General features: G+C 43.0%; 1 protein-coding gene and 1 pseudogene across 7 annotated transcripts in view; one reads left to right on the forward strand and one right to left on the reverse strand.

The window, feature by feature from the left end:
- Positions 1-1,230: 1,230 nt before the first annotated feature.
- Positions 1,231-16,188, reverse strand: part of Ino80d (INO80 complex subunit D) — a 71,110-nt gene continuing 56,152 nt past the window's right edge. For all 7 annotated transcript variants that reach the window (XM_085699204.2, XM_085699234.2, XM_085699238.2 and 4 more), the window contains one exon: positions 1,231-14,305. In XM_085699204.2, coding sequence (XP_085555330.1) covers positions 13,143-14,305 — 1,163 coding nt within the window. In that variant the 3' untranslated portion in view covers positions 1,231-13,142. The remainder of the gene's footprint in view (positions 14,306-16,188) is intronic.
- Positions 9,064-12,968, forward strand: LOC125416412 (aurora kinase A pseudogene; annotated as a pseudogene).

Below are 16,188 nucleotides of genomic sequence, written 5' to 3' on the forward strand. Positions count from 1 at the left end.
TAATTGCTAAGCATAATTCCCTAGGCCACGGCAACTCCCAAAGCAGAGCAAACATGAGTTCCTTGCTCATGCTGGTTATTTTACAAACACCTTGAGCACTTCTGGTGCTTTTGATCTCAAAAGCTTACTATTTTTAGGGAAGTGAGACTTCAGAATGTCTTTAACATATATTAATTAGAAGCCAGATTTTAATTACACATGCAATGCACCTCCATGAAGTGAACATGTGACTGGGTGGTTATTATTTCTTGCTTGGAACTTTGGTCCTAGCCTTTATGTGCCCCACAGAATAGCTCAGCTTCCCTCAGCATCAAAGGATGAAGCAAGCAGTGAAAAGTTCCAATTTACAAAAGCCTTGACTGCTCAGTTCTGTGGATGGTACCAAGGCTGAGGATTTTTTGGTGATACTGGGGACTGAATTTAGTGGCTTTCACAAGCTAAGTCTCTGTAGTAGTTATTTTTACATTTTGTTTTTAACATTGGGCACAAAACATGAAATTGTTACTATATTTTCTGAAGTTGTAAACATGAAAAAAGGGACAGGCAAGTTGGTATAAGTCTGTGACAGTGGCATTGGAAACTGAGTAAGGAAAATCATTCATGTATCACCAACCTGGGATACATAAAAGATGGGGGGGGGGGGCGGGTTGAGAGAAACGGCTTTGGGTTAAATGACATAGACCTGGACTGCAACAATACCACTGCATCATACAACTTGTGGCTGGATTTCAAGCTTGAATAATATAGCTGAAGTCAATGTAGTTTTAACTTGTTAGGTTAACCATAAAGATCATGAATATATATCTCCCTAGAATTGTTGATAGAAGACTGAAAACAGCATATCTAAGATAGGGGAAACTGAGTACGATGACATATGTCCGTTATTCCTGTCCTTGGCTGGCAGAGACAGAAGGGACCATCCACAAAATCAAAGGCCACCTTAAACTACAGTGTGTTCCATACCAGCCAGAGGCACCTGGTAAAATTTTGTCTCATAAAAATAAAGCTTACCTGGGCACAGTGGCTTATATCCCTGTAACTCCAGTGACATGTGGGAGGTTGAGGCAAGAGAATGGCTACTCCAAGAAAAGCCTGGCCCACACAGAGTTATAAGCCATCTGGGAAGCAGAAAAGACCCTGACTCGGAGACCAGAAACAAAGAAGGAAAAGTACTTACCCTGCGCCAGGAGCTCCATCATAGGCAAAGGAAATGATTAGTACAAGCAAGGCTACGTCACAGCAAGATTTATTAATACATCCAAAAGAAAGAAAGAAAAATCATTTTGTCACACTATATACAGATAATACATACAGTGTTTTATACACATATTACATCAGTTTTTACACAAGAAAAATATACATAAAAATGTAAACTTTTGTATACAAAAACCCTTAAACAAATTAAACAAGGACCAGATAACAAAAGGAGACCAATCCATTATTATTTCATCAAATTTTTAAAACAGTAATACAGTACATTCATTGAGATATATATATGGAAAATGTGAACCATCTCTTCCTGTTTAAAGGGAAATCACAAACCAAAACCTCTCGTCTCCCCAAATGTGTCCTCCCCAGCAGAACCTCAGCCAGCGCCACAGATAGGCCTTTTCCCAATCACCAGCCTCCTCTTCCACACTGTGCAGACACTAGCTGCTCCCAGTGTGCGTGCCGTGACACGGACATGAGAAGACGCTTGGTTTGTAAGTCCCCTTTAAGCAGCTGCCCTCCTGTCTATGCTCTGAATGTATGGCATATGAAGCAGACTGTGTGCCAAGGTGATCGAGAGCACCGAAAAAGAAGAGTTCTCGGTACGGCTAGTCCTTGCTACCGTGCAGTTCCATTGTTAAAAGACATTTTAAAACTGTCCAGCCTGCCTGTCCTTTGCTGGTTTCCAATGGCTACCTCACCTTTGATTTCCCACTGCAACTTGGTTTTAATTTACACTTGGGCACTCTGGTTAGTACCATACATCTGCCAAGAGGCTTTGTGTTAAAGGCTGATTCTGATATCAGTTCCAGTGAGCTACTCTGTGCAATCTGCTTCCTTAGGAGTACACTTACTCCACTCCCCAGCGAACATAGCATTTAGGATTACCTATCCATCTACCTTTCTCTTCCCCTATTATCAAGGTTTAATCTGCTGCCAGCTCATCACAAACAAAATCAGTATTTAACAGTTTGTCTTAATGTTCTTGCATTCAATACAGAAAACTGAGAGACAAATGGGAAAAAAAAAATACCTTGCGGGGAAAAGCAGTAAGAATTAAATATATGCCGAGTACATGCATATACAAAGAGTTAAGAGATCTTTTAAAAAAATTAAGTAATATCTTTAAAGAAATCAAACTTTGCAAAATAAACTACGCTAAGGACAGCATCCTGAGAAGCATCTTCTTTCCAAGGTGAATTGTGAACAAGGCAAAATGACTAGATGATCTATTTCCTTGCAGCAAGAGAGGGGTCAGCTTCCCCCAGCAACATGATGAAAATGATCATTATTCATTAATGAAAGGAAGAGGCAGATTGGTGAATGAAGTTGATCAAGGAGATGGTGGATAACACACACAAATAGCAATGCTAGGATGGCTCTAAAACTGAAATAAACAAGCAGGGTTGTGGTGTTGCCACTGCTGCAGAGAAGGGAGATGCACAGAACACCACGGTGGATCTCGTCTCATTTGCAGATGCTGTTTTCAAAACGACAGTCTCCCTTTCAGTTACAGACACAACAATACAATGGATAGGAAGCTAAATAAATAGTGTATGGCTGTCTTTAGATGAGACCTTTAAATGTTCTTTAAATAACTTTTGATAATGTATTTTAAAACATACATACAACCACCATTGCAGTGGCAATATTCCAGTAGGGCAGCATTTTGCTAAATGTAAAAGATTGCCATTTAGAACTCATACATATACATGTGTATGTACAGTTATACCAACACTATTTATATACATATATATCTAGAGAGCAACATTTCATTGCCTTTGAATATTTCTATGTTCACTCCCACAATATATCTTGGAGATATACTGTGTGAGTATATACCAAAGTATGTGTACACATGTGCCAACATGTATGTATATACACTTTGATCTGTGTGTGCATAAGAGCTTTAAAGGCACGCTATATAGGGTGAAAGTTTTCTAGAGAGCTGTGGCAGAGTTAGAACTGAATGACACAACTGTGAGCAAAGTCAAAAGGAAATTCAGCAGAATTCAAGACACAAGAACTCATTAGAGTATTTCATCATGAGAAGCATGAGTCAGTTGTAGACTTAAGAGGCTTCCATGTGACTTTGTATACTTTGTTAAAATTCAAAGGATAAATTTATATTTAAAGCACAAAGTTAATCAAACTATTTAAATGATCATAGGTGTGGAAATATACCCAGCACTAATGTCAATCATAAAATCATAATTGTAGTTTTTTTTTTCACTTTTAAGTAAAAACACTCCAAAGTTGCCTAGGAAATTTCAAAATTAACTGATTAATGTTGGCTTTTTATTTTTCATGACTACCCAATTCTCAAAGAAAATATTACTGAAAGCTGTATACTATGGGGGCCCGTCAGTTATAGAGGAATGTAAAAGCAACAGCCACGGCAAAAGAACTAAGTCAGAAAGGGGAAGGGAGGGATGATGTGGCTCAGCACAGGCCCTGTCCAGGCCACTCTCAGAGGTCCATCTCCAGCAGCCGACAACAGACAGCTCAGCGCGGTGGGAGTGGTCAGTACAGAGAGACCAGCTAGCAGTCTGCGGGCAGTGCAACTGGTGTGGCCAATGTCATCTGTCACCCGTGACTAAGCTATTTCAGTGTGGCTGATGATGTACTCTAGACTGTCCTGACTCCCATAGGCTTGCAGAGTAATCCAGAATTCCCCACAGATGCATAATCTTGCTTAGCAAAGGCTGTAAATCTATTACACACACACATTGTTAGGGAAATATATGTATATAGCTTTATCTATACACACACATATACATACGTGTATATATAGATTTATACAAATGTATAAATAAACATAATACTTTTCAATATTCCCATTGACAAGGCAAGTTCACATTCAGCAAAGTGCCACCACATCCCATATACACATCTCTGTACAGATATACACAAAGGGTCTGTTTTCACCCTTCAAGAAGGGGAAATTGATTCTAGTCAATTCCATTAACCAGCAACTGAAGGGAGAAATGGCATCAGTACAAACTTCCTCCTTTCATTTGCATGCATATATACAAGAAATATGCAGATTTCTCAACATCCAAAAGTAAGAGTGAATGGAACAGGGAGATGTTACAAAAATACCATTGTAAAAAACATAGAAAGCTTTCCCAGGTTGTGACTAAGATGAATTAAGTGAGGCCTCAAAGATAACTACCAATTCAAACATGTACTCAGGAGTTGCTGTCCTGATATATTCCCTAAGTATATGAGTTTTCTTTCTATCAGAATAAACGTGGTGGAGCACTGTCTCAGACCATCAGACGTTCCACTCAAGGGGGGCACAGCAAACGACAAAGCTCAAAGTACAGGAATGTGTCTTTCTGTTTAGCTCCACGTCAATCAGGTAGGCATCAAAGGTAGCATGGTTTTTCCTACAGCCAAACGATTAGGGCTGTGGTGCTCTGTTCCATAACCAATGATAGGATTCAGTTTTAAAAAATGTTTTGGAAATAATGAAAATCACACCAGCTTTGAAATATGCACAGTGAAATGAGCCCAACAACTCCTTAAACAAAGCTTCAAAAGCTTCTTTATCAAGGCCTAAGTTTTCTGAACTTGATCATGGAAACATCATAATACTTTATTACTTGGAATATAAAGAACATTTATTAGACATAAAAGTGTTTCAACAAATCTGTGGTCCCATTATCTCAATATAAACAAGCTGTTATCTAGGTCTATCTATGCTCGTAAGCACGAGGCTGGCCGTAGAGGCTGCTTCTCCTCATGTCACTTTAAAGATGCCCTGCACATGATATCAGAGCTAGCCTTTGAACACAACATAGCAAAGAATACGGCACGTTGATAAGAGAGAATCAATGGGAAAGGAGCTGTAATACCCTCAGCTAGATAAAACACATTTCTATAATACATTCGGTTACCTTTCTAGTTTTATACAAGCACACATTCATATCTCACACAGTGCCCCCGATGTATATTTTTGCATGTGTGTAAAAACACAGACACATATACACACACACAAGTAATTTATTTCTATTTTTAAGTCACAGTGGGAATTCTTTAGTGAGGAGGGGAAAACGTTCCTGAATGAGACACTGAGAACATCTAGATTTATTAATTTTACTTCTCAATTTACAGAATAAACTGTAAATTAAAGAATAAATCCATAGGAAATAACAGAGGTCTTAAAAACTTAGTTTACAAATTCCAGCTACAGTAGTGGGAGTTTTACTGGATCTATTTGCTTCTATTTACCCTGTAACTAAGCGTCTAGCCATCGTTAAGTGTAAACCACAGATCATGTACTACAGAACATGATTCTCAACAGCTCTAGGAAGGATGATATGTGGTCTAAGGGTGTTCTACATTTTGAGGCCCCACGTTATTCTTTTCTTTATATATCTGCAAGGTAGCAAAGGACAGCTGTACACCTTGACACGGCCGAGATCCAGTGTAAAAAGGTGCGTCACTAGTTTGTTTTGTTAAAGATAAAAATAAAAATAAAAAGAAGCTCATATATAATTTTTAAGCTATTAAAACACATAGGCAACATAATTCATTACACTCAATACAGCTTTAGTATAAAACTTATAATTTATGAGGTGATGTTAATAGCATAAATTAATATACCTTTTCTCTTAAAATCTACAATAAGTATTCTGAAAGCTTATGGGGAAGTTTTTAAATAAAAGTTTTAAAGCTGTGCATGATGGGAAAGGATTCTGTCCGCTGAAGCTGAGATGAGAGCCTGAAGTAGAAAGGAAATCGTCCTCGGTGAGCGACCATGGGCTGTGAAACCAAAGCTTTCTCTTTCTTGAGCTCCCATCAATGATGAGTCACCTTTAGTTTCTTTTAAAACTATTTTCTTATTTTAAAAACTGCCCTAATTTCCGCAAGGAATCCCTGAGACATACTCAACACTATACAGTGAGAAGAGCTATCACTGTTGAGAACTGATCCAACCCTTTGGAAGAGAGGTACACGCTGTCAGCAGGTGTCACACTCTCTATCGCGTTAGCACTAACCCCACTGGAGACGCCTGAACCTTAATGACACAGGCTGGAGTCATTTGGGGGCAAATCAGTCTATTCCCCAAGGAAAAGCAATGGTGTGGCCTTGAGCTATTCTGTTGCCTTCCACCCTGTGTGTTGAAATGTTTTCCATGGGGAACTTGGGGTGCATTTAGAGCTTAGGTCAGTGGTCCCCAGCTTAAAAAGCAAACAAACAAACAAACAAACAAACACATAGAACAACAACAAAAACCAACGAAAAAAGATTCTACCACTCTTGGGCCAAGGTGAGTGCGGCTCATGTGTGTGCATGTGCACACTGCAGCACCGGGGATGAGCGTGCAAAACAGGCAGAGGGAGGAAGGAAAGAAAACATGCTGTCCCACTGGCCTCCAGGATCGACCAGCTTTTATCCTAGAAGACTGCTCTGCACCCTAACTTAGATCAATCAAAGACCATCTTGGATCTATACTTCAAGCCATTCAAAAATTACTGATACTCTGGAATATGGGTCAATAAAGTCATAACACTTCTCTCTGAAATGCCACATCTCGTTTTACTTGTTCCTTGTACACTTGTACAGTGCAGAGGGGAAAGCTAACTGAGAAAAAGGAGCCAAGTAAAACAATAAATGACTCCCTAACTTAACCTACAACTGCAGGGTTAATGACACTGGCTGTTGGAAAAGCCATGATGAACATCCAGAAGTTCCTCTTAACTTGCCGGCTAGGGAGACTGCTTAGCAGATCTCCATCTATGCATTTCACAGAGACCACATTACACACATGTGAAAGACAGCATTTAAAATACTACTCTAATTAAAGTGTGATTTTGGTTCCCACCAGCATAACACAGGGAAGCTTAAAGAAGCCAAAATATTAAGCAATCATTATTTTTCTTTTCTACATAATTCCACGGAAGATTTTCAAGTTACTGAAAGGGGGGAGGAAATACATAACTTTTCATGAGTGACTATCCCCATGAAATAATTTTAACAGAAGAGACCTTTAGAACAGTGTGGGAGAGCAGTAATAAGAGAAGTACAAGTGAGGAGTCATTCCAACTAAACTCACCGGCGTTTCTAAATTTCCTCATTACACTGCAAAGTTGTATTGACCTTTCAACAACTCATTCTATTAGATTATCCTACACAAGTCAGCCAAAGAACAGAATTTAATCTTTTTAAAGTCTAAGATGAAAAGTCTAAAAAGTAAATACTTTTACTATGAATTCCAAGCCTATTGAATAGTTTAGTGTTAATCTCCTCACGCTCTGAACACCCATGCTTGGAACTCAGCGAGAGGGAGGCAGTGACTTCAGAGGTGAGCGAATGAAGCTCCCACCCCCACCGCTGCCCAGGATGCCAAAGTGCAGTGGAGACTCTAGGCCAGACTCCAGGGACACACAGTAAGGGCTTCACTTCTGTGTGATGCAACTCTAATGCCAGTTCATAAGACGCCATGCAACAGGCCACCAGAAATCTAAGTTCTTTTGTATGCCAAGGACACCTCTATCTAGCGTGGACATGGTTTCCTTCTTAAACAAAGAATTGACTCCGCTGTGTGGACTGTGAGCACGGACTGAGAATGAGCTTTGGAAAAGTTTTAGTGTGACCCACAGAGGGGATGATCCCTAACCTTCAGGCGAGAGTCTGGTTTACTTCAAAAGATTAATCTTATCAATAGTTATTTGGCAAAGATAAAGTATTAGCTGTCCTTAGCCTTACAGCACTAAAAATGGTAACAACAACTTTAAAGAATATAAAACAACCACTTTCCAACTCCATGTCCAATGACTATCTGATTCTCATTAAACCATAATCCTCTCATAGAGGGACACTAGACACACTACACTGCCTGCCAACATGGAACTGCTCTCATCTATGAAGCAGGGATGGCTCACATGGTTCGCTCACTAGAGAAAACAACCCTTGCTTCTCGGCAGCTGTTTCCACTGCACAGTCTGTCACCTGGTGTCTACCTGGAACTGCAGTCACCATCCTGGATTGTTTACTAGCTGTGCACCCTACCCAGGTGCGGACATTGCTAAGCCATTTTTACAGAGGAAACAAACAATATCTTAAGTACTTTACTAAAATAACATTAACAATTAAGGGAGAGAAAGCCCTTTTTCTCTTCAGATACCAGAGATTACGATTGCTGAATAACAGATTCTCAGAGCACAGAATGCATTCATTAATTGCAGCAACTTCAAAAATTAAATCACAGTAACACGATCTAACTGGCCTTTAGAAATGGTCCCAAAGAACTGCAAAGACAGACAGAGCCTTCATTGTCGCTGTTTCTTATGTACTGAACACTACAGCAAAAGCTAGCGTCTACCCTACTAAGACCTTGGGTCAGGTTTGTTTTTGATTCCAGTATTGCCTTACCATAATACAAGTGCTGTCTTCATGTAAGTATTATAAAAGATGCTCTTTTTCTTTGCATATTAATGCCCCACCTACTATTGAGAGATTAGAACTGCTTCAAAAAACTAGAGAAGAAACAAAGTGGGCACCGCTGGGCTTGTGAATAAATACTCTTCCAACAGGAGATGCACAAGGAAAACAAACTATAGGCTTGGATGTTAGTTCTGAAATATCAGAAATGTGTGCCTTTTGCTAATTATTCAATTCTACACCAGTACTTTCTAAGACTATCCTCTCTCCAGCTATCGTCACGGGCGGCTAAACAAAAGAGAGTTTACTCAAGATTTTTGGCGTGAAGCTTTAACTGGCAACATTCCTGATCACTTCATGCCTTCTTAATCAAAAGCAAAGAAGGGCATCTAAATGCACATAAGACAGAAAACTGTGGGGCTCCAGGGGTCACTGAAGGCTTGGGTCAGAGGCAGGATCCTGCCCGTGGGTGACATGGACAGATGTACAGAAAACTGTGCTTTCAGGCCTGCTAAGACCACAGCTCCCTTTGGTCCAAAACGAGTCTTGGTGACAAAGTAGATTCCTCCTCAGAACCTAGGATTGGCTATCAGTGGCCAGGCCCAGAGGGTCTTGTGTCCTTCCAACTCCTCACACCGTGTCCCTTCACAAGCACAGAAACTGGCCTCATGTCAGAAGCCAGTGCCAAAGCAGTTGCCAGCTGCCAGCGTTCCTCGACCTGTCTCCCAGCTCAGCAACCCCCAGAAGAGTGAGCAGCCCCAGCCTACAGCCTCTGGAAATAATTCTGAAAAGGAACAGAGAGAAAACTGAAGACGCGAAGAAAAGGCAGTGGACTCTGGAGGATTCTGACATTGGCCACCTCCTGGGTAAAGGAAAGTTCGGAAATGTTTACTTGGCAAGGGATGCAAAGCAAGTTTATCCTGGCCCTGAAGGTGCTGTTTAAAACCCAGCTGGAGAAAGCCAGGGTGGAGCACCAGCTCGAAGAGAAGTGGAGATACAGTCCCACTGCGGCACCCCGACAGCCTCAGGCTGTGTGGATATTTCCACGATGCCAGCAGAGTTTATCTAATTCTAGAGCACACACCCCTTGGGACCATCTATAGAAAGCTCCAGAGCAGGCAAACGCTCTGCCTTACTGTCATTCAAAGAGAGTCATCCACAGAGACATTAAGCCAGAGAACCTGTTTCTTGGGCCAAATGGAGACTTTGGGTGGTCTGTGCATGCTACATCTTCCAGGAGAACCATACTGTGTGGTACCCTGGACTACCTGCCCCCCGAGATGACTGAGGGCCGGATGCACGAGGAGAAGGTGGACCTCTGGAGCCTGGGTATCCTCTGCTATGAGTTCCTAGTTGGGATGCCCCCCTTTGAGGCACAGACCTACCAGGAGACCTACAGAGGGATATCACGGGTTGAATTCACATTCCCCGACTTTGTGACTGAAGGAGCCAGGTACCTCATTTCAAGACTGTTAAAGCACAATGCAAGCCAGAGGCTAACACTAGCGGAAGTCCTTGAGTACCCCTGGATCACAGCAAATTCCGGCCAAAAAAACCAAAGAGCTAACTAGCAAATCATCTGAGAGAATTCAGCGCCATGGCCCCTGCAGCTGTGAGAAATGCTCCATCAAGACCTCCCAGAGCATCATCACTGCCCCCTCATACCCTGCTAAGCAGGCAGTCCCTGGCCTTGCATCCAGGAAGCCCCACCTGAGCCCCAAGAGCCATGCTGCTTCTCCTGGTTCAGTAATCTGGAGGAAGGTTCCACTGCAGCTCTTCCCATGGCCTGTGACCCCAAAGTGTCCTTGTGGGGTCTCACCATGGGAAAGTTCTCACTCTGGCCACCTCCCCCGTAGTCACCTGTGTCGTAGCCTTCAAGTGCCTGAGTGTGTGTGTAACTTATTGGGCCGCCAGGCCTGGGAAAGCTGTTGGAATGAATATGTAGTTTTCTTTTAAATGTTAAAATAAAGGTTTGTATATAGCCTTTTCTTAAGGGGCAACCCATCAGAACACTGGTTTTCAGCCTTAAGCCTGTATGGGATTCGGATCCTCAACCACCTTAACGGAGCCTGTGCTCTACCTGCTTTGGACTCGACTCAGATGTTTCTAGATGTTATGGGCTGTTATGCTGGAGTTCTGTCAAGTACACAAACTTGTTAAATATGTAAATATATGTATAACATCTAAAAATTTGAGAAAAAACCAGAAAACTGCAAACAATAAAAAGGTGCAACCTACAGTTGCAGTCTCGACAACTAAAGAACTTTGAGCAGCGAATGCGGGGCAAACAGCCACTAACAGTCCAAGCTGACTTCTCGCGGCCAAACAGGAGCTTGATAAGGAAGCCCAGTGCTGCTCTGCTTCAGTCTTCAACTGAGACACAGTGGAGACAAAATAACTTTCTGAGGATGCACAGTTATCTAGTGATGATTCTAACGGGATGTGAGAACAGCTCACAGAAGGACACGACACTCTGGAGGTGAGGTGGCCACTCCTCATCTCAGCACAGTGCACTAACATGAACAAGCTGCGGACAGAAGGCCACAGGCCAGGAACGGGCGTGAAGCCAATCCTCCCCGTCTAGGAGAAGCTCATGGTGACACTACACAGAATTTCTTTGTGACATAATTTATAATTTAGAAGTTTCTCAATATGAAAAATGGCAAAGCTAATACCTTAAATGTTGCAATTAACATAATTTTTTTAAAAAAGAAATACATTACAAACATATTTTGCCCTCCCCAAATTCAATAAATATAAGATAGGGCATATCGTGATTTCATACAGTCATGTGACTTTCCCTCCGAAAGCTCAGGCACATGGTGTCTGCATAATGCCTGCTGCTCACCATCACTCCTTTATAAGGCAGAGAGAAAAAGCCTTCAGCAGAAGGGGCTGTTAGCACTGGCACAGCATGAGGAAAACACACAGAAGGAGGAAATGCCCCAACCTTTACTTGTTAGGAAGGAAGAAATCAGGATCAAACAGTCCCTGACCCAAGAATTACTGTACCACATCATTAACAGATATGTTGTCTTGTTTTAAAAAATATACATATGTAAATTAAATTGAACTCAGATGTGAATACCCAATGGTATCCAAAGGGACAGTGAAACCTCAGCAAACAGATCAGAAAGTGAAGTTCCACCCTTCTCTGGAGGGCAAGGCAAGCAAGAAGAGACCCCACACATCACTCCATAGTCACCAACTTACCACACTAATCAACAAGATGTTCACCCTAAAACCTTGATACTTTAAAAGATTTCCAAATTTACTTCACCTTAAGTATTTAAATTATTTTAAAAGTATCTAAGGTAAGTCAAATTTATGTCTAGTTTCCATTTTCTGCTTTGAAAGAAATTTTAAAATGTGTGTCCTTCCAATATTACACATCACTTCACAACTGGTACACGGACTCTACACGTGTCCTCAACAGTTCACAAATCTCACCAAAGAATCACAACTGTAAACATGTAAAAACTAGGAGCGAATGACAGGCCAGGCAGGGCACAGATGTCGCCTTTCAAGTTTATCCAGTCTAGCCTGCTTGTTCACATCAAAACATTTTTTAATTACAACTTGCAAATGTATTCCAAGAGTAAGGGATTTTGAAACAAATACACATGGAAAAGGCAAAGTGACTGTGAGGCTCTAGACCTGAAGCCCGAGCCACGCGGGGTAGTTGTCATGACACTCCCTGTCACTGACGTGAACTCAGCCTTTCGTGGCTCCTCTCTTCATAGGCTGATCATTAGTGACAAAGGGCTGTGTTACCACCACCATGCCACTCCCCCACCCCCCATTCAGATGCTTTAGTCAACTCAGTCAGAAACGATGCTAGGTATGAGACGGAAGGAGGGAAAAAAGAGCCGTAAGCGTATCTGAGAGAAAAAGACAAAAACCAAAAAGACAAAAACGAAACAAAACAAACAAAACCATGAGAGCTACTCCCTGTGCTGCACGAAACACACGGGGTGAGGACGCGTTCGCAGGCAGTCAGGAGACAAGGCTCTTTTCAGTCAGCCACGTCACAGTTAGGAATGGCACCCAGGCCTCACTGTGGCGTTTGGCAGTTGGGGCTAAGTCAGAGTTTTGATTTGCCTCCACAACCACCTGCTACACAGGATCTCAATAGGCCACTCCATCTACAACAACCTATGTAAAAACCTGGCTAGAGAAGGGAAAGCATTGATCTCAACACTAGGAAATAGTAAAGGGCACTGGTAATCTGAGGTATCTTCCACTTCTAGGACTTGCTGAAAAAGAAATCAATCCTATCCAGTCACTGTGCTGCGCCACCAGAGAAGCCACCAGGCCGAGAGGACCCGCCAGGAGGGAGGAGCACCAGTGCAAAGGAGCACACGTGAACACTGACACAGGTCGCCGCGCGGCCACTTGCTGATTGGGGGGGGGGGGGGTCCTGCTAATCCCCACTCTTGTTTCTAAATCTTCTGTAGGAAAAGAGGAGAGGGGTGCAAAAGAGGAAACAGAGATAGAAAATACCAGGTCCCACCTGCCTGAAAGCACACAGACTTGCTCGCTCAGTCAGGGGTGGGGAAAGGGGGAGATGCATTATTGGTACTTGTAGCCGTGGCACCTGTTACTGTGAAGCCTGTAGGAGGGGCTATGGAGCTGTGGCTGGGCTGCAGGTCCTTAGGAATGCCACTGTGAGAACTCAGCTGGTGGCCGAAGGCTGCACTGAACTGCGGGAGCTGCTGCTTGGGAGAGGTCGAGGCCATTAGTTCAGCGGAAGGCCCCATGCCACTAAAGCTGGTCTGCGGTAACCCCGGAAGCACACTGGAACTGCTCGGGGTAACGGTGGCGAAGGCAGGCTGTGTGGTCTCTGAGTTGGACGTGGTGGGTGGCGTGGAGAGGGAGGTGGAAAGAAGGTGTCCATCCGCGCCAAGGAGGTTGCTAAATGCAGAGGGATCGCCAAGGTTAACGGGGAGATTCCCCCAGTGAGTTCTGGGGTTGACCACTCCTCCAAGTGGCACCTCAAGTTGGGTGGGGAGCAAGTGCTGTGCCATGATGGGCATCTCTGCTGAAAAGGTAGCTGCCATATTATCACCAGAGTAAGATGTGTGGGGAGAGGTGATATGGTCGCTGTAGGGCGACGGCACGTGCTCGCTGTCATAATGGCTTCCATGGGGTGAGGAGTGTGAATGATCACTGCTGTATTGCTGTCGTGAGGTGATTAGGTCATCTGCCTTGCTCAGCAGCTGGGCAGGGTGTGGCCTCTGGGAGGCATGGCTGCCATCATGAAGTCCATGAAACTGTCCTGGGAAGGCTCTCTCCCCAAGTGCACTCTGGCTGAGCAGAGTGGCAGAAGTAAGGCCAACGCTGGCTGGGGCAGAGAACTGCCCCTGGATCTGCCCTGCCAGGGGTGTGGGTGGGTCAGACAGGCTAGCAGAACGGAGGAGGTTCTCGTCCAGCTCCAGACTAGAAAAGCTATCGTGTACTATGCGTCCGTTCAGCAGCTCCCCTAGGTCCGTGTTTACTTCTCGACTCAAGGACTGGATTCCCGAAGCATCAGTACCCGCGGAGAACACCCCCATTCCTCTATCTGACAACCCCTGAACTGGCACACCGTCTGACTGGGTAAGTACCCCAATTGTACTCAGGCACTCGAGAGAAGTTACAGCTTGCAAGGCCCGCTCAAGTTCCTCAGCTTCTTCGGTGGTCGGGAGGAGGTCTCCGTTCTTTCCTGCATTAACCAAAGCCAGCAGCATCAGCAAAGCCGAGAGAAGACTCACAAAGTAAAAGTCACACGTCTGAGTATTTAACACTAATGTATCATGAAAGAGTCCTTACCAGGCTTGGTGGTGCACACCTTTAATCCTAGAACTTAGGAGGCAGAGGCCAATGGATGTCTGTGAGTTCTAGCTGAGCCATGTCTACATGACAAGTTCCTGGCCAGCTAGGGCTGCATACTGAGACTCTGTCTCAGAGAAAGAAAAAACAAAGACCTTTGTGAAAAGAAAACAAGTTTCTTTTTAGAGACAGAGTTTCTCTGTGTAGCCCTGGCTGTCCTGGAACTCTCTCTGTAGACCAGACTGGCCTTGAACTTACAGAGATCCACCTGCCTCTGTCTCCAGAGTGCTGGGACTAAAAGCCTGCTCTACCACCACCCAGAGGAAAAAAGTTTCTTCTACTGGGATTAGAAAAAAAAGAAAATACTGATGGTCTGCAGCACAGGTCTCAGATGTCAGCGTTCTTGGAATCTCAATGACCATCTTTATTTTTCTCAGAAATCTACCATAAGAAATGGTTTTTATTTATTTACTTATTTATTTTTTGGTTCGTTTTCAGACATGATTTCACTTTGTAGCCTTGGCTAGCCAAAAAACTTACCATATAAACCTGGTTGACCTCAAACTCATACAGATCTGCCTGTCTCTGCCTCCCAAGTGTGAGATTAAAGGTGTGTAGCATCAAGCCTGGCTCTGTTAAATTCTTTTGATGTTTACTTATGACTAAGTGTATCTGTGTGAACTTCTGTCACATGTGGTGGGTGCCTGTGGAGGCCAGGGTGTTGGATTCTGGGTCTGAAGTTATAAGCAATAGTAAGTTGCCCAATATAGGTGCTGTAAATTAAACTCAGGTCCTAGCTGGGTGATGGTGGTGCAAGCCTTTAATCTGAGCACTTGGGAGGCAGAGGCAGGAATATCCCTGTGAGTCTGAGGCCAGCCTGGTCTAGAGTGAGTGCCAGGACAGGCTCCAAAGTTACACAGAGAAACTCTGTCTCAAAAAACCAATAAATAGGGGAGGAAGTGGGAATTTGAATTGGTATTTTTTTAAAGTAATAAAAAAATAAAACATGGTAATCTAAAAAAAAAAGAAAACCAATAAATAAATAAATAAACAAACTCATGTCCTCTGGAAGAGTACAGCTACTCTTACCATTGACACCGAGCATCCTCTCCAGCCCCTGGAACGGTGAGTGCTACCTCCCTGACCAGGCATGGTGGTGCACACCTTAATCCCAGCACTTGCTAGGTCACAGATAAACACCACCATGCCTGGCTCCAAAGACAGGTCAAGCTGCAAAAGACTTTAGTAAATTGCTATGTTGAACGGCACTGTCAAAACATTAAGGAAAAGTACTCACTTTAATGGAACAAAATTACAGTTACTGAAGTATAAATCTACTAAATATATAATATGATTAAATTAATTATGTATTTCTCACCTTCTGAAAACAACTTTAGTGATGGTATTTTCCATTTATAGTGACAGACATTTTCTGTCAGGAAAAACATTTCAGATATACTGCAAAAGGTTATTTTATTAAAAAAATTCATAATAAACTGGCCAGTAAATGGCTCTGTGGGTAAGGGTGCATGCCCCACATGCCCAACAATCTGAGTCTAATCCCTGGAGATCATGGGAAAGTGGGAGAATGCTCTCCCCAGCTAGCCTCTACCCTCCACATTCATGTGCGCTGTGCAAACATACACAAACATCATGTGCTCAGCAACGATAATAATAAAAGTTATTAGTATTTCTAGGATGAATTTGGTGACACTAGGCATAATCACAGGACTCCAGAGCTGAGACAGGGGCATTGCTAATTCTAAATGGTTAAGA

The sequence above is a fragment of the Myodes glareolus genome, chromosome 1, assembly GCF_982192425.1.
Source record: "Myodes glareolus chromosome 1, mMyoGla1.1, whole genome shotgun sequence".
Classification (NCBI taxonomy): Eukaryota; Metazoa; Chordata; class Mammalia; order Rodentia; family Cricetidae; genus Myodes; species Myodes glareolus.